Consider the following 25,620-nt stretch of genomic DNA (forward strand, 5'->3'; position numbering starts at 1 on the left):
GGGGACAGCTCAGAGCTAGAATCTGCTTCCAGTTCTGTCTCCCTTTCTCTCTGCCCCTCCCATGCTAGCTCTCTCTCTTTCTCTCTCTTTCTTTCTCTCTCACTCTCAAAAATAAACATTAAAAAAATTTTAAGTTGTCTATCCATTTTACAAGAGAACGTTTCAAGAGCAGAATTTCATTTTGCCTAGCTTGGACCAGAATCTACATATGTATTAAAAGAAGCCCAGTTGGGAAACAGAAATATCTTTCTTAGTCAAAGATGAGTTTTGACTAAGATAAGGAAGATGGACTTTTTATATATGGATCCTGAACAAGGCGCTTTTCTTATTTTATCTTACTTGTATGGCTTCAGACATCAAAAATTCATAGAGAAATTATTCATTTCATACACACACACACACACAGTAAAAAACCCACAACTAACCAACCAACCAAACCAAAGCAACTTACTTTCTAAGTTGATGGTGTAACACAAGAGGTCATAATTAGCCCTTGCTGCTACATTCCTTAGTTTCCATCATCACATGAAATTTAAAATTAAGTCCCAGGTAAGAGGACATTAGACCACCTAAGAGTTGAATGAAGAGAGACTCATAGCCACCATCATTCTGGAAAGACCCACAGAGCCTTTTCATGAGACCAGATACTGAGAAATAGTCTACCATGAAAAGAACTTCTTTATTCACTGGCATCCATATTTCCCTCCCACTGCTATATCTTAAGGGACAACTGTTATGTTGTGAAAAGAGCATGGGATTTGTAGAGTGGACAATGAATCACCATAGGGGAAAGGTAGCCAGGTAACTCCCTGAGTTCAGGGCAGAGAGAATCTTTCCTTGGCCTCTGGGAATTATCTGGCCCCTAAGTGCCTATCAGGCTCTGTCAGAGCAGACCCTCCCTCAGTTTAGGAAGGACAAGGTGGCCGTTGTTGTCCACACTGAGTTCTCATGGAGGTCAGGATAACACTAGTGATCCAAATGCTAATGGCTACCTCATTCACCAGGCAATACAAGGATAGTCACAGACCTCAGGAATCCCGTCCGATCTACAAAAAGAAAGCAATGCTTTTTTTTTTATAATGTTATGTTTATGCAGTATCAATACTACAAAAGGTTCTGGATCCCTGGAGCTTTCTGAGGATGCAGGAGATCCAGAAGTGGAGATTGGTTCCACTGGAAGCCTTTAGCAAGCTGGCCAGGGGGACAGAGACCAAGACAAAGGATTGTAGTGCAGCCAACCCACCAAATGGACAGCAGCAGGTCGGGAAACAGAAGGGGGACCCTGGGTCTTCCACATGATTTCTGAGATGGACCATAATCGATTCAAAGTTCTCAAGAGTGACAAGCATGTTAGAACTGACATGGAGTTTCTAGTGTGGGGCCTCCTGAGCTCCCACATGTGGTGTGAGCAACAGAGTTAATGCCTGGGCATCACAAATGAAGACGCTGGGCTGTTACCCTACCGGCATTGCCAATGTTCATTTACTTGGATTGAGAGCCACTTAGAGATACACAGGGAAGGCACACACACAGAAATGGATATTGTGGATGCCCATTTTGTGTTCTTGTGATGGGGTACACTGCAGGGAGGAGGGATGAGGAAAAGGAGTGAGGCCTCCAAGGTGAATGACCTGCAGCATCTAACCCTGTGCTGTCCAGTACAGAGGTCATGGCCACGTGCGGCCACTGAGCCCCTGAATTATAGCTAGTCTGAACTAAGATGTACTGAAGTGCACTTATAACAGACCCTGAACACTTAGTAACTGTAAAGTAGCTCATTAATAATTTTATATTGGTGGCATATAGAAATGACAATATATTGCATATGTCTGTATTAAGCACAATATACTATTAAAATTTCTTTAAAATAAACTAATCACCTGTTTCCACTTTGTAATGTGGCTACTAGGAAATTTTGAAATTACTTGTATGGCTTGCAATATATTCCTATTAAGCAGTGCTGCTCTGAATCAAGGGGAGGGAGAAGATCCCTGCCCCCAAAACTCGAATGGGGTTTTGGTCTTCATGGCAAAAAAACCGGGATTCCGGCAACTTGGCAGGCGCCGGGGATCTTCCGGCAAACGATGGGAGCCTCTGTTTGGCACTAGAAGACTGTCACTGTCTCACGGAGTCTGCAGCCAACATGTGATCCATGTGTCTCGTCGTCACTGGCCTCCACATAGCCTGCTAGAGATGCACCTGCCCCATGTGTCCACGTGTAGTGAGAATGATGCGGTAAAACCCCACGTCTGCCAACCCCACAGATACAGATTTTGCAAAATTGTAATTTTTGCTTAAATGCTCTAATTTTATCACTGGCAACACGTCCTGTCAGTCGCCTTCTTGAAGTTGTGGGCTCTGTTCCCTCCATTTTAGAGAATGTGTCTCCGAGATCCTCAAGTCTGAATAACCGTGGTTAGTCTCTCGGTTTGCTTCTACGTGAAAATGGTGCTCCACGAGAAATGTGGTGAGTTTAACTCGCAGCCCAAACCCAGCACGCAGTGCTCTTTCTGGAGTCCGCTGGAAACTGGGATGTGCAGCAGAAGCACTTAGGTGCCCTTCCAGTTTCTCACACAGAATAATAAAATGATGGCTACTCACAGGTTGAAATTTAATACAATTATGAGTTTTTAATGCTCCATCAAGATTGTTCTCTTTTTAAAAATTGTTTATTTATTTTTGAGAGAAACAGCTCAAGTGAGTGAGCTAGGGAGGGGCAGAGAGAGTAGGGGACAGAGGCTGCAAAGCGGGCTCTGCACTGATAGCACAGAGCCCAAGGCAGGGCTTAAACCCAGACTGTGAGATCATGACCTGAGCTCAAGTTGGACACTATGATTTTAATAATCATCAAGATCATTCTTGTAACTTGGCTTCTGTTTTCCATAAGTTCATGGCAGTGAAGACTATAATAGGTAAGATGTGATTGCTGCTAAATCACAGCAGCCTTGCCACTGTTGTTTGTGCACCCTGAGTACAAATATCAGTACAGTGGCAAGGCAAATCACATCTTCTGCTTCCTCCTCGTGGGCACCCTGAACATATCTTGAGGATTCGAAGGGAGGATCCCAAGGGGTTCACGGAACACAGTCAGAGATCTGCCCACTGAGGCCAGTGAGGAAGCATCCTTCTAGGACGGGGCTCGCCACTTACCTGGTCAGTATGACCTGAGAGGAAGGAGTGGGAAGTTCCCCAGAAGAAACTCAAAATTTTCATTTGGGCTGGTTGGTTTGGGTTTTATAGAGATGAGACAGGTGAATGGATACTTCGTGCCCGCAAGAACGCCTTCTGTGCAACACTTACTGTGCATACTGCTGGGCAGCAGACATTTCCTAAACCCTTTCACAGAGCAGTTACCGCAGCGCCAGCACCGAATGTGCTGTGTGCCAGGCCCTGTACTGTTTTCTTTGTCTGCATTATCTCACTTAACTCAAAGTGGTCCTTTGAGGGTGAAGACTAATATCAACCCTATTTGCAAATGAAGATGCTTGTGGCAGGTAATTCTCCACCCAGGAGGCGACACCGTGAAAAGTAGTGGAGCTTGGACTCCATCCCAACTCTTAACTAGATCAAGATCCCAAAATGCAACACAGGAACATCATCGTGTCATTAAAATATATTTTATAAATGATGATTCCCAATTTTTTTTCTTATAGTTTATTGTCAAGTTGGTTTCCATATAACACCCAGTGCTCTTCCCCACAAATGCCCTCCTCCATGACCATCACCCCCCTTCCCCTGTCCCTCTCCCCCTTCAGCCCTCAGTTTGTTTTCTGTATTCAAGTCTCTCATGATTTGCCTGCCTCCCTCTCCCTAACTCTTTCCCCCCACTTCCCTTCCCCATGGTCCTCTGTTAAGTTTCTCCTGTTAGACCTATGAGTGAAAACATATGGTATCTGTCCTTCTCTGCCTGCCTTATTTCGCTCGAGGTCCATCCACTTTGCTACGAATGGCCAGATTTCATTCTTTCTCATGGCCATGTAGTATTCCATTGTATATATAAACCACATCTTCTTGATCCATTCATCAGTTGGTGGACATTTAGGCTCTTTCCATGCTTTGGCTATTGTTGAAAGTGCCACTATGAACATTGGGGTACATGTGCCCCTATGCATCAACACTTCTGTATCCCTTGGGTAAATCCCCAGCAGTGCTATTGCTGGGTACTAGGGGAGTTCTATTGATAGTTTTTTGAGGAACCTCCACACTGTTTTCCAGAGCAGCTACACCAGTTTACATTCCCGCCAACAGTGTAGGAGGGTGCGCGTTTCTCCACACCCTCGCCAGCATCTATAGTCTCTTGATTTGTTCATTTTAGCCACTCTGACTGGCGTGAGGTGGTATCTCAGTGTGGTTTTGATTTGTATTTCCCTCATGATGAATGACGCTGAGCATCATTTCATGTGGGATGATTCCCAATTTAAAAAAATCATCAGTGGATGCTTTCATCCAATGACATCTAGAACAGAAGCCTAATCTGTAAAACAAACCAAAGCAGAGTGACTAGTTCAAGGCTGGAGGAGATCTGTGGGGTTGGGCAGACTCAGGTTTCTCCCATCCTTGGGCCACCATGATTTCCCTTGGAGGAATGAGTAACTAGGTCTCCCAGTACCCTAGGGCTAGGGTAGGCTTCCCAAACCTACCAGTTTGATCCCTGCTCCTGCAGCACGCCTTTAAAAGATCTGCTCCATTTAGTCTGCTCTATGCAGGTGGGGAGTTGTTTTCCAGAAAGCCCTGTGGGGAAGTGGCTTGCTTTGTTTTCTGGTGTGTAAATCTGCACTTCTTGCTTTAAAAAAGAATTGACAACAAGTTTTCCTTTGCTCCTCTCGTGGTGCACTTTATAAGTGATGTATCCTGGATACAGCCACAACGTTCCAGAAGCTCATTCCTGGGGTGAATTACAGGGTGGGAAGGACCCTGGGGCAGAAAAAGGAAGACTCACCTGGGCCTTGTTTTCACTTTTTCATGCATCACAGATTTTAGACAAGTGTTTCTCTCTGTCTGGGCATCATTTCTAGATTGGTGAATCAGAATAAGAGGTGGATCTTAACCTATATGAGAATTTGAAAATGTCCAAAATGAATATGGAGGGGAAAACCCCATTTTGCATATTATTTCGTTTTCCTACCCTGCTTAGATTACTTGTTAAGTTTTTTATCTGTAAAATATTATGTAAATGTGGAATTATTAAAGAATAAATTGCATTTGTAGGTCCAAAAAATTGAGAGTAAGCAATCTCGGTGGAACATTTTATCAATAATTTATTAATGACATCTATGCTGGTAAATATCAAGGTGTCTTGTGAGAATTGAAAACTCTTCAAAATGTCAACTGTCTAATTCTACCACTGGCAAAATAGTAAATCAAAAATATTTGCCTTCCATTCTTTGCTTCTGGATAGAGCCTCATTAGTTTAATTCTTTACCTACCTTAAGAAATAGAAATAATAAGAGTACTACATAGAGGTACAGTAATTTGTAAGTATATGTAGACTTTATTTTCTAAATATGCATTTTGTGTTTTTACTGTAAAAGTAATCTGGCTACTCTTTTGTGACTTTTTTTCCCCAGATATTTTAAGAAAAATTCTACAGAAGAAGTTTGACTTCTCAACTGATTATGACAAGGTAAATTTTATTGATACATTTGCTAGTAAAAATAAGTATGAACAAAATTTTGGTTAACTTGAAAGTAAATCTTTAAGCAATCAGTTCATCTGAGAACTTTGTAAATTTTTTTTGACTAAGTACTTTTATAGAATATTGAAGCAACTTATAAATTCCATTTGAACTAAAGAAGAAATTCCAAAAATGGCATTTGAAGAAACATTCACCTCTCAAGCTGTATGTATTTCAGTATTTAAAAATTGAAATTTCCATAAGGGAAGGGATGGGTAATTTTTTTTAGCTAAGGAGGGAGAACTCCCAGACTGTATAGAACAGTTTTAACATTTCTAGAAACAGGGATGTGTACTTTGTTTTAAAATACAGTTTGTTAAAAAGCAACTTCACATTGGCACAGGTTTATTGAGGGCTCTGTGTGTGCACTTGCCTGGCCTAGAGATAAGGAAAATAGCCCTTGATCTCAGGAGGCAAAGAGCTGGATGGCAGAGATCATACCTCATTGTTTAAAAAAGGAGAAGGAGAAGAAGGAAATAAACAGATTTATAAATAACAGGAAGAAGAACGTAGGTGAAAACAATTAATTCTGACCAGGAGCTCTTCTATAAAAGATGACTTAGGGTCTTGTTGTAAAATAAAGGATAAGGAAGGCTAAAGTAGGTGGGGAGGTGGCTTTGCTGGCATCCCAGGCTTTGGGGACCACAGGAGCCACCAGGACAAGGTGCGAAAGAGTCGAGAGGAAGGAAAGGTGAGCTGGGATCCTGAATGCTCACTAACATGAGCAGTCAGGATTTCCAGACAGTATTAAAGTTCCTTGCATGCCTCTGCTGAATACCAAGTTGCTACTCATTCATTCCGTTTGCATCTACGATGGACTTAACTAAACAGAAGAGTGTGTTTTGGTTTTGGTTTATGACAAGTGCGGGTTGCCAGTGAAATAAACAGACAGGTGTTTGTGGCATTGAATGTTAGGGTAAGTAAAGAAAATAATTGAACCTGTTTTTCGGGCTCTTAGTCCTGAAGTGTCAGGCACTTTATCCTCTCCTTCCTGGGCATGAAGGTAGTTATCAAGAGAACAGTAAAAGCACACATGTGGTGGACATTCTTGAATGGCCAGCATAGCAAACGTGAAGGACAGTGCCCTGGTGTGGTGGGGACAGTGCATGGGGAGGGCAGCGATCTCTTCCCCACTGAAAGGTTACCTCAGATTCCGTAGGGACAGTGGCTTATATTCTCAATTTGCAAAAAAACGATACCCAAGAGAAAACGAACACAGATGCCAAAAGGAAAGCCTTATCTAAAGACCATTTGCATGAATCATTTTCTCCCTAGCGCTCACAGCCTTCCCTAGTACCGTGGAAAAACATTTTCATTCATTATGAAATGCCAATGGCTTCTTATGTCTCCCAAACATGGTTGCCAATGTCAGCCTGCATCCCCTGGGCAAAACAAAATGACTGTTGCTTTTATACTGATATTGAAAATTAGCACGCCATTAGCAGCCTGGCCTGAATGCCAACTAGTCCAGCAAGGAATGGGTGGGGGCTGTGCTTCGCCTGGTCCAGGCCCCGGAGAATGGGACCCTGAGGCCCTGAGGTGACTCTGGGCAGCTCAGCAAGTATGAGTCAGAGCTGTGCTGCCACTACCCATGACGGGATTCTTAGTTGGGCCAGTCCTTTATGGCTGGCTTGGTATTAGATTTGGTGCTCCTGTAAAACTGGGGATCTCCCTGGTGCCTGATTTCCTCTCCACCTCAAGTGCCTTTGCAAATGGACCAAAACCATTGGCATAGGGGTCAAGGGGAGAGAAGTGACAGCATTGAGCCCCTCATGAATGACCTGAATTCCCCCCTACATGTGGGATTGGGTCACATTTTCCGCTGTTGTCCAAGGAAGAGGTATTTGGTTAGGCAGAGACTTTGGAGAACCCAGGCACCTCGGGAGGGGGGCTCTCTGATTGGTTGTAGTCTGACGTGTGTGACTGTTGGGTTAGAGTCCTCTGAAGCAGACCCTGAGTCAAGGACTCACAGCCACGTCATTTGTTTGGGAAGTGCAGGGGACACTGGCCAGGAAGTGGAGAAGTAATAGGAAGGCGAGAGGGCAGCCTGGGAAGGGTGTGGCATTATATCACCTGCCACAGGGGGCAACCGTAGCTTCATCCTGTGGAATTGCTGGGGAAGTGGTGCAAAACCCCAGCGTCCAGATTAGTCCCTGGGCAGTGAGAGAGAGCTGAGGTTTCCAGGGACCCAGACTGAAGGGTACAGGTTCAGGGTGGTGTGGGGGTGGGGAATCATGTTAATGCCCAGGCACTTCTGACCTTCTGTGGTGTCAGAAAAGGCCTCTGAGCACAGAGTTATAAGATGCCAGGAGCTGGAAGCTTGAGGGGCACATGGAGGTGATTGGGGCCTGAAGGGCATGGAGATACCAGTAGCGTCTTCCACACTGACCAGTGCCTACTGGCTTTCTGATTACTGTAGTCACACAGGAAAGTTCTGTCCAGGCGAGGGGCTCTGGGGAGTCTTTTCAGCTTTCTTTGTCCTAAGTTGAGCATTTCCTCTTCTGGTGAGTTCTCAGATGGCAGAGGAGCCTGGGCCGCTGGGTCAGGGACCTTCCAGCGTGTTTTGTTCGTGAACTCGCTTCAGAACGTTCAGAAGCATTCAGCAGACCTTTTGTTCCAAGAGATGGGCCTGCCTTTGGAAGGGAAACATGACTCCCTTTCACAGAACTGCCTTCTTTTTATACTTCAGCTGAGTTAAAATCAGAATTTTAAGATCCTTGGTCCCTTCTCCTCCTTGACATTTTTTTATACTTTTCTCTTTCGTGTATTCATTTTACAGAGTGCTGGCTGGGAGCAATGTGTGGCAGGGGCAAACATGTGAAAGTGTGTCCAGTACTCCACCAGCTCTCCGTTGGCAAAGGGAGCCGTGGATGTTATGGGCTGAATTGTGCCCCAAATTCATACATTGAAGTTGTAATCCCCGCATCTCAGAGAGGGATTGTATTTAGACATAGCGTCATTACAAGGGTAATTAACTTAAAATGGGGTGATTAGTGAGTCCTAATCCAGTCTGACTGGTATCCTAATAAGAAGAGGAGATTAGGACACAGATATGCACAAAGAAAAGACCATGTGAGGACACAGAGAAGACAGCCATCTGCAAACCAAGGAGAGAGGCCTGAGGAGAGACTGAACCTTCCCACCCCTTGATCTCAGACTCCCAGGCCCTGGAACTGTGAGGAAATACCTTTCTGTTATTTAAACACTCTGGTCTCTGGCACTTTCTGAAGGCAGGTCCAACTGACTAATGAAGTAAATAGCTGGACCGTAAGGTGGAGGGAGATACGCATCACGTAAGAAGTTCTGATAAAGGACCATGAACGCGAGCATTCAGAGGAGGGAGAGTGGTTTTGCACCTTGGACATCAGGGAGAGTCTCCATGGTGGAGCTGGCATTTAAACTGAGACTGGGGGAGGGGGGTGCCTGGGTGGCTCAGCCCATTGAGCACCTGACTCTTGATTTTGATGCAAGTCATGATCCCAGGGTGGTGGGATCGAGCCCCACATCAGGCTCCACGCTCAGCACGACGCCTGCTTAAGATTCTCTCTTTATCTCCATCTGCTCCTCTCCCCCACCTCATGCTCTCTTTCTCTAAAAAATTTTTTAATATTAAAAAAATAAACAAACAGAGACTTCTAGGCATGTAGCATAAACGAGAGATACAGCCTTCGAGCACTAGGCTCGAAGCACAAAGCTGCCCCATTGCTTCTGACACTTACACGAGGTCATCACCCTCTCTGTAATAACAACAGCCATCATTTCTTGTCCACCTCGGGCCAACACTGGCTTATGAGCTTGACATCATTTCTAATCTTCATAATGACACCTATCTGAGGCAGAAGTATTTCTCCGCTGCACATGCAAGAAAATCCCGCACTTGCCCAGGTCCCCCAGTGACTACATAGTGAAGCTGGGATCCGTACCCAGACCAGTCTAACTCCAAACCGACAAACACACCACCAACAAAAATTCAGCTCAACCCCGGCCGCGGTGCTGTAGTCCTCACGTGACTATTTGGAAGCTGCAGCTCCCGCGAGTATGTTGAGCGTTATGAAAAGCTACCATGAAAAACCATGACAATCTCAGGGCTGGGCCGTTTGTTTATTAAACCATAAAATATTACAGGGGGTAATTAACCCTGGGAAGAGATGGTGTGGCAGAAACGGAAGTCCGGGAGGGGAACAGGTTTTGAAATTAATGGAGCCATGAGGGAAAGTACGGACCAGGCGGATGAAGCCTGGAAATCCGAGAAGCAGCTCTAACAACCCCAAGTCACTAGCGTCTCTACAGCGCGCACTGAGGCAGGTGCCCTTATTCATGACTTACAAGTGTTAGCCCATTTGGACTTTGCAGGAATAGCCTGTCTTCACTAGAGGTGTGAAGGTAGAGATGACATGGGCAACCCATTTGTCCACTCAGCGTGTGCCAAGCCCCGTGCTCCAGAGACAATCTGAGCTATGCCAAGCACGTGAGTGTAATTCCCGCAGGGATCAGAATGTGGGGGAGCCCCTTCCTGCATGCTGGCTGACTGAAAACCAAGGGGAACAGTGTGACCTCTCGCTCCTCCCAGTTCACATGGAGTTTCTGCAGAGAGAGCCCCTCCCTAGCTTGTCGGCTGGTGGCCTTTTAATGAAATAAAAGGACACAATTCTTTAATGAATGGGACACTTTAGGTAGATGGCTTCCCATCGCTTCCCACCAACAACCCCTAAGTGCTGCCCGCACCTCAGCAAATCTTTCCAAGGGACAGGTGTCCCAGCAACCTCCCCCTCCGCCACCTCCATCTTTTCATTCAGCGCATCCTTGTCAGTCATAAAGGACAGCTTCTGTGTGATGACCTCCTGGGTTCGTTTCCTTGAGGCCATGGTCCTGGCTCTTGGTTAGCTGGTTTGTATCTTCCTCCTTCATTTCATTCCTAGGTTATTACCTTTCCCTTTCTTTTTTTTTTTATATTTTTAATTATATTTATTTTGAGAAAGAGAGAGACAGAGTGTGAGCAGGGGAGAGGCAGAGAGAGAGGGAGACACAGAATCTGAAGCAGGCTCCAGGCTCTGAGCTGTCAGCACAGAGCCTGACGTGGGGCTCACACTCACCAACCTTGACCTCATGACCTGAGCCGAAGTGGGCTGCTTACCTGACTGAGCCACCCAGATGCCTCTACCTTTCTGTCTTGAAACTTCCTCTGGGGGCAGGTGCTGGGCTGGGGCCTCATCCCTACTGCTCTTCATGATCTCACCAGTGCTAACCGTCACTGGATATCAATCTGGCACTTAGGAAATGTCAGGTCATCATTCCAGATGGGTTTGTGGTATTTGGAACCCACCCTGCGAGTCTGCGAAAGGTAAGTGAGTGAGCTCCTTGTGTCCTGCCCCCCAGGAGAGCGTGGCGTGCTGCCTGTAAGCACACGCTCTCCTTTCCCAGTAAGAGAAGTACCTTCTAGGGATCTCAGAAGCCTTCACAGAGCAAGCAGTGCCCAGGGTCATTGTCTGGGGCTTGCTGGAGCTGAGGGATGGGAATAATGCTACCATGCATTGATTATTACTTCTTCTTGCCATGCTAATGATGACGATTGATTGAGCAGGACCCCGGGGAGCCCGGGTCTAAGCACTTCACATGTATTAACTCACCTAACATACATTAAATAGTATATGTAAGGCGTTTAGAACAGAATAAGGTGCTAAACATGTTGCTTCTCACTGTGTTCTATTGGTGTCTTTGAAAAACTGCATTAAATAGGGTCTCTGCTTATTCAGATTCCATCACTAAGGTAACCAAGCAAGGCTCAGAGTAGCATTGGCAACAAGGCCTAGGCTGTTCCCCCAGGGACTCTGATGTAATGAGTCAGGGCTGGCTGGTTATTGATATTTATCAAAAGGTCCCCGGGTGATGATAATGGGTAATTAATTGGAGTGGGGGATCACTTACACAAAGCGGCACAGCCCGATGCAAGCTGCTGCACTGCGCGGTAATGACCTCATACTGTGTGACAGCCACCATGAGCAGGAGAGAGGTGAAGATTCTCCAGTGGGTGGGACAGTTGTTGGCACCCCATCAAATAAATACATCAGACCAGACTGACGCCTGGGTGGTATTATTAAATACCAAAGAATGAGCTGATGGTTGTAGCTTACAGGTGATTCTGCCCTGGACCCAGTCCAGCACAGTCAGCCCTTGGGGCTGAAAGCCCACCTGATGATCGCCATGACACGGGGCTTGGTCTAAAGGCAGATTCCTGGTGTTACCCAAACCTCCTAATACCCTGCTCTAGGGGAGGAGCCTGAAGTCAGTGTTTTTAACACACGCTGTGAGGTGCTTATGGTGGAGACAACAAGCCTGTGGAGCCCATGCCCAGGAAGAGAGTCTGGGGTCATTCAGGATGCTCCACGTGACCCTGGGGGCAGGGGTATCTGAGCTGCCCACCCCAACTCTTTGGATGCCTCATTTAACAGGTGCTAATATCACAAACGTTCTTTCACATATGTGAAAATCAGCCATCTAAAGCAATAGTTTCTAAACTTTTCCAGACCACACAGTTTCAAAAAAGTAATCCAGGGAACGACATAGAGCCTAATTTTTATCTTGCCACCCAAGGACATCTAACACCCACCATAACAACAATACTCTATCAACTGCGTCCTCTCTTATATACATGTCACCCCATTCTAAGCACCGAAAGGATAAATCAAGCAAATTTCACTTCACGGGAGGAGACTCATTGCATCTTGCTTTTTCTCTTTCACTGCAGGTCCATTTCTGGACTGCTATTGAGGGAACTCCCTCGGTTAATCAGTTTACCTGATTCCAACTAGGCAGCTGTTGCACCCCAGGTGCCCAGGTGGGCGCTTGTCAGAGGATGGTGAGCATGGCCACATGGTCCTCGCTCTCTGGGAGCAAACAGTGTGGCCCAGGCAGGGCTCCGATGGGAGCAAATGCTGGCAAAGGGCAAGCGTGGGCTCCAAGGCAGCAGGAACTAGGGATGAAAGCAAACCCAGACTTGGTTATCAAGACAGATTTCTAGGAGCAAGACTTGAGGCAGGCAGACTTGAGTCTCATGAGCAGAGGAGTGGAGGGAATAATGTTCTGGACAAGGAGGCAGCACCAGGGAGCTCAAGGCAGGAAGCGGGAGCATGAGACTTCTTCTTAGGACTAGAATGGCCAAGAAGAACAGAGCATGAAGCCAGAATCAAATAACAGGACCACATTAAGAGGTTTGAACTAAACGTGATGGGAATCCAGGAAGTGCAGGTAAGCAAGAAAATGACCCCATCCAATTCTCAGTTTAGAAAGGACACTTTGGGAACTGCTGCCTTTGGCTGGAGTTCTAGGCAGCTGCTGATCCTCTACTGTGTGGAGACCGTATATTTTATGTGTTAAGTCTCTGTCACTTTCCCTCTTATTTCACCTTCTCTGTCCACACCTGATTAGCATCCTGATAAGAACCTTTCAGGAAATCCAAATGTACATTGTAGATGTAAATTCCAGACCTGTTTCTCAAACGTTGGTTCTATAATAAACACTCAAGTTTTATGTTCCCATCTTGTGTGGTCAACCTCTCGCTTGATTTGCTCTGTACGGACTATGAATGTTCTCAGCTGTGGTTAATCGCTCATATAACTTTTTCTGTTTTCTTGATGCACGCTGCCTCTGCCTTACTCTCCTCAACTCCTCCACTGCCTTGACTTCCACAGCCAGAAAATGTAGTCTTGACCCTGAAGGTAAAGTCCTTGTTTGCTGTTTCTCATGACTCTGTCTAAAGCCAAGGAACATGAGATGCTTCTGCCTCCATTGTGACGGGTTTTTTTTTAATGGCTTGCCAGAAAATGTAGTCTTGACCCTGAAGGTAAAGTCCTTGTTTGCTGTTTCTCATGACTCTGTCTAAAGCCAAGGAACATGAGATGCTTCTGCCTCCATTGTGACGGGTTTTTTTTTAATGGCTTGTTTCATTTCTGTTTATGAAATCATCAATCCTCTCTTTCAGTTTTAGCACTTCATCAAAGGATAGGGACCCACCTCAGCAAATTTCAATCTTGATTTTCCATCATCGTAATCCACAAAGCACTCTGGAGATCCTGGTGTCTTAGAAACTCAGTTAGGCCTTTGCCAGACCTCGGCCAACTTCAGCCCAGAAATGAACTGTTGAAATGACATCTCTTATTCCTGATATTGTTTGACATTGTATTGAGTCAGTAACGTTGGGAAGGTTGTGTATAAAGTGTGAAATTTGTATGTGGAGCTAAACATGGTGCATTTAGAACATTTCAAAATACCTTCTTTCCTGCATTTGAGTTCAGTATCTCCTGAATTCAGAAAGGATTTTAAGTCCCTTTAAAAATAGTAGATAATTTAAATCATTTGCTGGGAAATGACAGGGAAATAGGAAACTAAGAGTTTGGAGTATCTCAATTGGCTTATGATGGGGGTTCTCAGGGGCGGGTTACAAGCACCAGTAAGTAAGGACTCTCTGCGGCCATGAGTTAGGGCTTAGTTTAAGTGGGAGCATGTACTTGATAAAACACCAAAATTCAGCCACTTTTACGTTTTAGCATTTTACCCTTCATCTCAAAGTAGATAATATTCGGTGCCATGTGCACACCAGTACTCTCCAGCATTTGTCCACACACTTAACGAACACTGATTGAATGTTTGCTGTGCGCTGGGAACTGGGCTGGCTGTTTTCACGTTAAATCATTTAATGTTCTGACCCTCACAATATGCTTATGACATTAATGCTAATTCCAATTTAGGGAACCAGAAGCCCCCTGTATAATTTAAAGCAGGTCTTCTGACTCTCAGTTCAGTGCTAAGACCTCACGTTCATTTCTAGGAACAACATTTATGCTTTCTTATACTTCGCTCAGCTTGGCGTCAGTCTGTTGCTGGCTAGCTGGCCCACTAGTTGTAAGCAGCCAGCCTGGAATTGTCATGCTTTAAAAAATGTCTTGCTTTATGGAAACATGAGTAACTGTATACATGACTTGGAATAAGCTCAAGTTTTGTCATCTGGTTGCATTAACTTTTTTTATCCCAGAATAAAGCCAGCAGTGATTATCAAAATATATTTAGGTCACGTGATTGTATCTAGAAGACGTGCTGGTTCCCAGAAACGTAGGGAACCGTCCGAGACATGGGCTGACAAGCCCAGCCTCCCGTGTGGCATGAAAAGACTGTTTATTAAATGTCTACTCTGGGCCACATTCTTCTCCTGACACATCATCATTGATCAGACATTATCTGTAATGTTGAAAATGGCCTTGCAAGGTGTATATTATTACTACCAGCATACAGAGAGGGAAAACACAGTGAGTGTCTGGTGATCAGCATGTCTGACTCAGAAAGTCTGAGCCTTTTTCCTAAATTTAGATATATTCCGGATCTTTTTCTAACTATGAATGTGTCGTTAATTGATCCGATCCCAACTGCTTTGAATCCTTAATAACTTTCACTGGTCCTATCTTTCTGTTGAAAAGCATCTTTTCATGTAGATTATTCATAATGTAAGTATTTCTGCCAAAATTTGTTACACTGCTTAAAAACAAACAAAATACCCTTGTGGTTTAAGTAAGCCATTTGCAACTTGACCCTGCATTTGGACATTTTACTGTGAGTAGAAAGAAGATAGTAATGGCTTGGTTCCATATTTCAATAACTCCGATCTCTGTTACTTCTTTTTAAAAAAAATTTTTAATGTTTATTTTCTAGAGAGAGAGACAGAGCGTGAGCAGGGGGGTGGCAGAGAGAGAGAGAGAATCCAAAGCAGGCTCCAGACTCTGAGCTGTCAGCACAGAGCCCAACAAGGGGCTTGAACTCATGAATGGTGAAATCATGACCTGAGCCAAAGTCAGATGCTTAACTGCTTAAGTGACTGAGCCACCCAAGCTCCCCTCTGTTACTTCTGTTTCAAGAAGGAGTATCAAGATGGAAACACACACACACACACAGATACACACACACACACACACACACACACACACACACATTAAGATTCAACTCACGCTGACAAATAGGTTAAAAAAATGAAACAGGTACACTGTGGAATGTTCTACTCATTATTTTGTGTTAGAGGACATGCTGTTTCTTTTGTTTGACTTGCAGATTATCTACTATGAAATCGGGGTCATCATCTGTGCTGTGCTGGGACTGCTCTTTATCATTCTGATGCCTCTGGTAGGGTTCTGCTTTGGTCTGTGTCGTTGCTGTAACAAGTGCGGTGGAGAGATGCACCAGCGCCAGAAGAAGAATGGGCCCTACCAGAGGAAGTGTTTCGCCGTCTGCCTCTTGGTGATTTCTATATTTATAAGGTGAGTAGAATCTTGGAGGACAGCTGATTGTGTTTTGGGGTGCTTGAACTGCTCAGCTCATGCATTTAAAACAAAACAACCACCACCACAACACCCCCATAAAACAGAAGAGGGCAAATATGTTTGTCCAGGATGGTTCAACACAATGTCACCGTAACCAGAAGTTAGGGTTGTCCTCAGGGCAACCCTTTGGTTCTTGTTCATGTCAAAGACAAGCTGATAAATCTTGGCCTGCAGAAAGCATTGACCCACCAGAACAACAGTTCCTTTCTTTTCAAAAAAAGTTTTTAATGTTTATTTATTTTTGAGAGACAGAGCATGAGCAGGAAAAGGCAGAGAGAGAGGGAGACATAGAATCCAAAGCAGATTCCAGGCTCTGAGCTGTCAGCATGGAGCCCGACGTGCTCCAACTCAAGAGATCATGACTTGAGCCGAAGTCGGACGCCCAACTGACTGAGCCACCCAAGCTCCCTAACAGCTCCTTCCTTCAATAGCTGCTTCGAGACAGGCAGCCTGCAGAAGGCAGAGCATTTGCTTGTTGATCTGTGCATTCAAAGGGATCCTGAAGGATGGGTACAGTCCCCGAATCGGGGAAGGTGAGAACACTGTAGAACAGAATTAACTTTCTAATAATAAACCCAGTTTTCCTGAATTCGCAGTGCAGCTGCTACCCTGTGCTGAGACCTGGAACACACTTCATGACTTAGGATGTGTTTCTTCTACACTCCCTTCTGCTCCCATAAGCTTTCCAACTGCCTGACAGATCAGGAGTACACTGCTCTTAAGATAGTATTTCGCCAAGTCCAAATCAGAATCCTTGGCTAAAGAACGTGCTTCATGTTAGGGGCCCCCTGGTTGCAATATTTGGTCATGGTGGCCCATTTCCTCATTCATTCAACCAATGAACGTCATGACATTTAGTGACCGAAGTGCTTATGACGTGAATAGTGCTAGGTTCCAAGGAGGCACAGAGACTGTGAGGACCAGCAGTCAGCCTCCTTCTCACTGTTTTCTCCAAGCACTGCATTTGCTCGGAAGCTGTAAGATTTTTCCGGTTTCACGAAATCACTGATATTCGGGAATTTAAGCAGAAAGCATAATTAAGCAGAACAATTTAAGCTGGTCTACCAGCTGATGTTTTAGATGTAAATCCAAGAAGAAACGTTCTTCAAGTGTGGCCATAGTGGGTCCCAGTAAGACATATGCTTTGAGGTGATCATTCATTGGAAAGCAGTATACCTAGGGACGTCTGGGTGGCTCAGTTGGTTAAGCGTTGGACTTTGGCTCAGGTCATGGTCTCATGGTTCCTGGGTTCGAGTCCTGAATCAGGCTCCATGCTGACAGTGCAGGGCCTCCTTGGGATTCTCTCTTGCTATCTCTTCCTCTCTCTCTGCCCCTCCCCAACTCATGCTTTCTCTTTCAAAATAAATAAATAAACTTAAAAAAAAAAACAACGAAGGCAGTATACCTATTGGGAGGGACTGGACAGCTCTCGATGTGTTGATATGAACCAATCCCCAAGACAGATGAATTGACAGAAGCAGCTTGCAGATGCTGCATATATACAACATGGCGCCCATGACAAAAACAAAGGAGCAGAGAGACACAAATACTTGGTTATTTACACAGAGCATCTGTAGTAAGCTTGCCAAGACTGACGTGGTGGCTGCCCCTGGAAAGGAACCTTGGTGATTGTGGAGGGTAGGAAGGAAATCACTTCTCATGGCACATCGATATTCTTTTGCCTTTTTTGAATTATCTACCATGATTCAGGTATTACCCTACTGACTTGACTGCACCAAAAATAAAACTTGAACAACCAAAAAAAAAATCTCCACAAAAAGCAAAAGCCAGTGCATTACCACTGACTCCAGGGCAGTCATTTTTTTAGACAAAGACACACTTTTGCTGCAGATAGTTAAATAACAGATCTAAAAGTCTTCGTGCAAACAGGACCCAAGTGAATGCATTGCTAATTTCATGCACCCTTGTTTGACCAGCAGGGAGTTATTTTTGTTTTCTCTTCTCTGTCTCTCTGTCTGTCTCCCCAACTCTCTCTGTAAATAGTTTGTTTCTGCACATTGAATTCTGAAGAACAGCTTGAGATCAGGTCAATGGTGACTTCAGACACCAGTCTGTCTGCTTTGTGTCTGAAGTCTTTTCAGGAATGCACGAACCTTAACAGCCGTGGGAGTGGTTACCTCCTCCCCAACCACCAGTGTTAGTTGCAGTCCAAAGAGACGTCAGGCCCAGCAGAGATCATTGTGCATTTCTTTCAAGCCTAACACTTCCATCCTTCATTCATCCGGAGACTTGGACAGCCATGCTTCTCCCTCGGTAGAGGCATACCCTGAACATCCAAGATGAGGCTCATGTGACAAAGTGTCATCTGAAAAGACTCACCCTTAGGATTTCTTGTTCACTTGATTACTTAATAGTTAATAGTTTTCACTTGATACAAATACATGTGATACAATTTCAGGAAAATTCTTTGTTGCATGTCGTTACCTATTTACCCAGATAAATGTTTGCATATGTAATAATGGACTTTCCAATTTTTTGAAATGAAATACATATTCTATATTGGGTTTCTATTTTTATTTTTGTTTTTTTAAAAAGCAAGTTAGTTAATATATAGTGTACTGATGGTTTCAGGAGTAGACTTTAGTGATTCATCACTTACATATAACACCCAGTGCTCATTCCAACAAATGCCCTCCTTGGTGCCCATCACCCATTTAACCCATCCCCCCCAACCCTGCCCTCCAGCAACCCTCAGTTTGTTCTCTGTATTTTAGAGCCTCTTATGGCTTGCCTCCCTCTCTGTTTTTGTCTTACATTTCCTTCCCTGGGTTTCTGTTTTTAAATTGGGCTTTTATTTACATTATGTATAATTATGTGTCATATATGTTACACTTCCCCCAGAACTGTTTGAATACTTTACATTATGTTTAAAATACCAAAATATAAGAAACAATAAAGCTACAAAGTTGGAAATAAACTTGACTTTCATTTATATATGAAATGAATGCTACAATTTTTTTCTTCAAAACTCAGATCCATCAAACAAATTTAGATACATTTTTTTCTCCCAGAGATATTTTAGTTTAGAAAATTCTTTGAAAAAATACATGCTGTGATTTTACAGCCTCCTATGCATTCAATTTAGATTTTTTCCCCACCCAAGTAAGACTTATTAAGTTAAAAACCATAACCTCAAATTTCAATATAATTAAAACAAAATTGGTCACCTATTTGAGGCCAAGTGACAAATTTAAAACAAAATTTACAGAATACGTTGAATTTTATATGAATTTTATAAACAGCTCTAAAAAAGAGTAGTATTTGAGATTATTTAGTTCACCTTAAATTCACACTAGAAGTTTAAACTTCTTGGCTGGAAATTTAAAATTTAGAATCACGATCATGATGTCTTTCTTTTGAAACCTCTGTTGGTCTGCAAGTATTTTCAACATCATGAGTCGAATACTCGCTGTATATTCTTTGCAAAGTAATCAGAGCTAGCCAAAGAGATTAAAGACCAAGGGGAAGTGAAGATTTCTGTTACAATTAGAAAGGAGAAGTATGTCCATGAAATCATATTAGATAAAAATAAGAGGGAAATGAATGTCAATAAAGCTAGGAGGCAGAAAGAGAAGGAAAAGGAGATAGTTGCTTCTGACTTACAATGACCTCAAGAGATTGGATCCTTTTGGTAAATAATCTTTGGATAGGATTTTTCTTAATCTTTTAATTTTTCCATTTTTTGGATATGATTTTATGTACACCTAGAGCCGTCTACTTGCCTTTTATCAGGATCAATTTTATTTTGTGCCGTCATACTACATCAAAATTAATACTGACGTTGATTTTTAAATTCGTCTTGAGTCCTTTTGTTTTTCATCCATCCATTTGTTTAAATTTAAAACAAATGAAATCTTTTTGCTTTAACTGAGAAAGGCATAGGTGTTAAGGAGAAAGGTCCCCTAGTATGTATGGAATATATGCGGTCATGGTCTCTCTCTGAGCTTTTCCAACGGCAGCAGTGGAATGTTCGAATTCATAGACGTTGACATATGTTTATGTAAGTCTGTTTGACCATCAGCAGAAGATTGAATTTCCACCTCTCACTGTAGACTGTTTAAGCAGATGTGTCTTACTTCAGAAAAAGCCAAGTTTCCTCGCCCTTCTTTCTTTTGCACTTTGTCATTGCTGCATTTTTCAGAATTCCAAAAGGTATGGACAATAACGAAAAAGGAACAAAGAGCCATATTTATTTTTCCAGTATATTTCTAAGTTTCTGAGTACAGCAAATTAGCTTTTGCCAACTGCCATGGTGAAAATTGAATTCCAGTCTCTTTCAGGAAGATGGCTATTTTCAAATTTTATTTTTTTTATTGGGATTGTGATGGTCAATTCCTGGCTTGAAGGCCATACGTTTCTAGAAAAGAAACAGAGCTAGCATGCCTGAAAATCGCGAGACTTTCTTAATGTGAATGAGAGAGATAGTTGTTTAAAATTAAAATTAAAAAACTATCTTTAAAAAATAAGATATCAGTTATAGACTGAAAGCATTTATTTAGGTGATTATTGACTAATTTCAGTAAGTCAGTGGAAATTGGTAGAAAATTTGCTACAAATTTTAAAGGGGTATATTCAGGTTTTAAAACCTTTAAGTATTTACTTAAAAAATTTTTTTTAACATTTATTCATTTTTGAGAGACAGAGAGTGTGTGAGTGGGGGAGGGACAGAGAGAGAGGGAGACACAGAATACAGGAAGCTTCAGGCTCTGAGCTGTCAGCACAGAGCCTGACACGGGGCTCGAACCCACGAGTGGTGAGATCATGACCTGAGCTGAAGTCGGACGCTTAACCGACTGAGCCACCCAAATGCCTCAAGTCTTTACTTTTAAGTGTATATGTTGGTCTGTCCATAATACAATATAGAGTATGTAATATTAATCTGCCTTAAAAATTAAAATTCCTATCTCTGGCTAAAAAATTCAAGAGATCATGTTGTACTGCAGAAAAGCACATGTTCTTAATATTTTTTATGTCAAATGCCAGATTCCTGATAGTCGTTCAAATTTTATTCCCTTTTTGTGTGAGGCAATTCCCTCAGTGTTCTCCTACTCTAATAGTTGGCTGACAGTTGTTTTAAAAAAACATTCATGTGATTTTTTTTCTACTTAAAAAATATATTGAGGAGGCTCCTGGATGACTCAGTCAATGAGTGTCCAACTCTCGGTTTCAGCTCAGGTCATGAGCCCAGGATCATAGAATCAAGCCCCACGTCGGGGTCCAAGCTGGGCATAGAGCCCACTAAGATTCTCTCTCTCTCTCTCTCTCTCTCTCTCTCTCTCTCGCTCGCTCTCTCTCTCTCCCCCCTCCCCCACTCACACACATGTGCTCTCTCTCAAACGAGAAAAATAAACAAAAAAAATAAAACAAAATATATTGAGTAATGAGGACTTTCTAAATCAAGGACAACAAAAGCATAACTTCTTTACTCTCTATTTGTGTTTAAATAAGAGTTTTATTTTTTTATAGTTTACTGTCAAGTTGGCTTCCATGTAACACCCAGTGCGCATCCTGACAAGTGCCCTCCTCCATGACCATCACGCATCTTCCCTTCTCCCCTACCCCTCATCAACCCTCAATTTGTTCTCAGTATTTAAAAGTCTCTTATGGTTTGTCTCCCTCCCTCTACTTAACTATTTTTCCCCTTTCCCTCCCCTATAGTCCTCTGTTAAGTTTCTCCTGTTCCACATATGAGTGAAAACATATGGTATCTGTCTTTCTCTGCCTGACTTATTTCACTTAGCATGACACCCTCAAGTTCCATCCACGTGGCTACAAATGGTCAGATTTCATTCTTTCTCATTGCCATGTAGCATTCTTAAATAAGAGTTTTAAATTAGAGATTGCAAATGGAGATCGTCAGTTGGTCTGCTTAGTAGAGTTTTATTCCTCTAATTAGTAGGTAAAATTTTATTTTTAATAGTCTTTTTATTTATTTTGAGAGAGACAGAGACAATGCAAGTGGAGGAGGGGCAGAGAGACAGGGAGAGAGAAACCAAAGCAGGCTCCGTGCTGTCAGTGCAGAGCCCCACTCAGGTCTTGAACTTATGAACCGTAATACCGTGACTGGAGTGGAAACCAAGAGACAGAGGCTTAACTGACTGAACAATCCAGGCATCCTTTAGTTGGTAATATTTTAAAGAGGAGAATTTTACATAAGAATCCAGATTTCCAGATTTTTCTGAATAAGTGAAAAGTCTGGCAGGGCAGAGCATCTGCCTCCACCCCCATCCGCGACCCCCCACCAATGCCTAGCGGTTCATATCATGCATTCTGCCCTTCGTGCTTTCTGCCTGTCTGTGTAGGCATTTAAATTTGCCAAAGATTTACAATGTGTTATGGGTCTGAAAATCAGCTCTGAAACTTGCTAAATTTTATTCAAACTGTAGACAGTTTTTTTTTTTTTAAAAAGATCAATGCTTTCATTTTAATTGGCTCCATAATTGATTGGCAGAAATGTGGGACTTTTTAAATATGTCGCATTGAAATTCAGTATTGTATTGCAAAGTTGTATTGCATTTCATTTTACTGATTGATGATCTTTTGAGTAAAGGCATTTATTCAGTGAAGGAACACAGTTTATGACCAAGACACTCCTAACATATGGCTAATCTTCTAAATGGATCAAGTGAAACAAAGCCCTGTCTTTAAACCCACTTTCACTGAGCACCCCACGGTGGACCATCATTCACCCAAAGTCGACAAAGAAACAGTTCCCACCTCTTTCTGGGGAAATTAAATACAGGTAGAAATACAGGGCAAAATAGAGGATAAAGTGAGAAAAGGCCCACCAGAATCTCAGGAAGGGAGCTCAGGAAGGGAGTTCAAGACCAGAAGATTCTTCTTCTACCTGGGGGGTTCAGTGAAAGCCAAGTGGACTTGGACCTGTTGTTTATTTCTCAAGTTCATTATGCCTTCTTATATGACAAAATCATTCTGGAGCATGATGAATGACAATGTGGACATGCTGGGGAGAGACAGCAAGGGGCCCCCAGCATGAAATGCTGGGGTGGGCAGGTGTGTTCAGGTGGCCCTGACTCATCATGAGATGGGATGTTTGAGTCTACGGCCATACCACCCTGAACGCGCCCAATCTCTTCTGATCTCGGAAGCTAAGCAGGGTCGGGCTTGGTTAGTACTTGGATGGGAGATGGGATGTTTGAAATTGGACACAGTAAATACAGATGCAGGTGCATTGTTACAACCCAACTTTTTTCTTTCTATTTCTGTCCACACTCCTCCAAAGTCCTCTCACTGGGTCATTTGACCTCATTTGGCATGAGTGCACCATTTAATAACTATTAATTATATGCTATATTGCCTGCCTCATAAATACCAAGGCAGACTTAAGACTGGCAAAGATGGATTATAAAGTGATCATTACAAATGGCACAGACTGGCGTTGGTGGTATAGTAGTTAGCATGGGTGCCTTCCAAATAGTGCAGACTATTGTTAATATCCATTTTTTGAAATTACCATCAGTAGGAACCCAAACCTTAAAAAGGTCTTGGGGGAACTTGTAGATATCCACTGACCCTCTGCTTTGCAGCAAGAGAAGCACTTGTCCAATTTAATTTTCAGTTTTGCAAGACCAGCTGAGGTTCAGAGAAGGAAAGTGACTTTCTCAAGCTCCCACAGTGTGAGTAGTGGTGACAATGGGACCAGAACTCAAGTCTCATGTTCCTACTCTAGCACACACTCCATGCCAACTTGTTAACCATAAGAAATATTATTCAACACTGTGTATACAGACTTTTTTTGGATTCGTTTGGAAAACATAATGTACCTGTGTAATACCGCTCAGGGAAAATATGTTTTAGGTAAGACCAGCAATGAGCCAATACTGTTTGGAATGAATTGTGACTATAAATAGGGTGACTATCCTCATTTCTCAAGACTGAAAATTTGCCTGAGAACAAGGGAATTTGTGTACAAAAACAGGGACTTGGCCACAAAGTTTGCTTGTTATTTGCAAAACTTTGTTCTAGAAACCTATCCACACCTTTCATTGGATGGCTACAAACAAAAGATTTTGTGGTCCATTTCTGTAGGTTGAATACAGTCGTGTTTATGTAACTCCTTGCTGCCATCTAGTGGCTAAATCCAGAAGGGCCTTAGTAATTCCCAATTCTTGATGCAACATTTTAATGTTGGAAGGCTTTGACACAAGAACCAGCTGGTCAAATTAACTTAAGTCAGGAGATTGTTAGTAACTAGTTCGTATTAAGAGCCCTTAACTGATTAAACGCACCTTTTAGATGACATGAAAACTCTGCTTTTAATTTTCATGTAGAGTAGCTTTCCATGTGTGATACCTCTCAGTGTTTTTTAAACTCTTTATTGAAATCTATTTTACCTGGACGGGAGCATCCATATCACAAGGAAATAGGCGTCAGCTTTTCTGTTGTGAGGTGCGGGTGATGTCGTTAGCCACCCCTCCGCATAGAGAACCACTGAGTTCTAGCGCCATCATTTTCTTGATGTTGTACATTATATAAAATACAATGGCACACTATGTATGCTTTGTTTACAGCTTCTCAGGGGGCATTTTAATACTAAAGTAACTCCTGTTTCTTTTCAACCTATTCGATAAAACTAATAGAGACAATTAGAGAGACCAAAAACATGAAAAAACGCAAAACATTCTTATCATTTTTCTATTTTTCCTGAATGTCTTCTTTGGAGGGAGCAGAGGTATGCATGGGAGGCGTTTATGTGCGTGCTGCGCAGGAGGATGTACCGCCATGGTCACGTGTGTGCAGGAATGGCTACCATGGTCGTGTGTGCAGCAATGGCCGCCATGGTCACGTGTGTGCAGGAATGGCTACCATGGTCGTGTGTGCAGCAATGGCCGCCATGGTCACGTGTGTGCAGGAACGGCTACCATGGTCGTGTGTGCAGCAATGGCCGCCATGGTCACGTATGTGCAGGAATGGGACTATGTGATGCACGCTGCCTTATAACTTTTGTTCCTTCTGTTTCCTCCATGATTTCTTGGGAACGTTGTTCCATTTATAAGATTTCATATTCAACAGAACAGCATATCTTAAATGGGTATGCATCTCCTCGGAGAGGGCTGAGTCTTGTTTTATGGCCCACATGTTGGATTATGGGATCTTGGTGGGAAGGCTGTGGCAGGGAAAGAGGGCCTGGTGGGGAGGAGGGTCCCACCGTCCTGGGGCCTCTGCTCAGAAGCCTTGCTCCCCTACCATCTACAGAGCTGCTCTGTGCCTGGCCAGGAGACCACGGGTCACACAGTAAATGCTTTTCTCTTCTCCATTTCGTGCAGCCTCGGTATCATCTATGGTTTTGTGGCAAATCACCACCTGAGGACCCAGATCGAAAGGACAAGGAAACTGGCAGACAGCAACTTCAAAGACTTGAGAACGCTCATGAACGGAGCTCCAGCGGTAAAAACCACAGCTGTAGATCCCGTGATGCTTTGTGTGTGGGCCTCTCGGAGTCCCTGTATGTATTTTGGGATCTCCTTTGGACATCTAGAGATGAGTAAATGAGTAATGACCCAGTAAATGAGTGTAGACAAGCGCTATTGTTTAATTTTATAG

The 25,620-nt window shown here is 43.3% G+C and overlaps 1 protein-coding gene across 1 annotated transcript in view; it reads left to right on the forward strand.

Annotated features, from left to right (window-relative positions):
- The window catches only part of PROM1 (prominin 1), a 113,639-nt gene that overhangs the window by 39,821 nt on the left and 48,198 nt on the right, over positions 1-25,620 (forward strand). Inside the window, exons 3-7 of the mRNA XM_029948490.1 lie at positions 5,568-5,623; positions 13,363-13,389; positions 15,767-15,972; positions 24,740-24,748; positions 25,344-25,464. Of these exons, the coding sequence (XP_029804350.1) occupies positions 5,568-5,623; positions 13,363-13,389; positions 15,767-15,972; positions 24,740-24,748; positions 25,344-25,464 (419 nt within the window). The remainder of the gene's footprint in view (positions 1-5,567; positions 5,624-13,362; positions 13,390-15,766; positions 15,973-24,739; positions 24,749-25,343; positions 25,465-25,620) is intronic.

This window comes from Suricata suricatta, chromosome 1 (genome assembly GCF_006229205.1).
Source record: "Suricata suricatta isolate VVHF042 chromosome 1, meerkat_22Aug2017_6uvM2_HiC, whole genome shotgun sequence".
NCBI classification, from domain to species: domain Eukaryota; kingdom Metazoa; phylum Chordata; class Mammalia; order Carnivora; family Herpestidae; genus Suricata; species Suricata suricatta.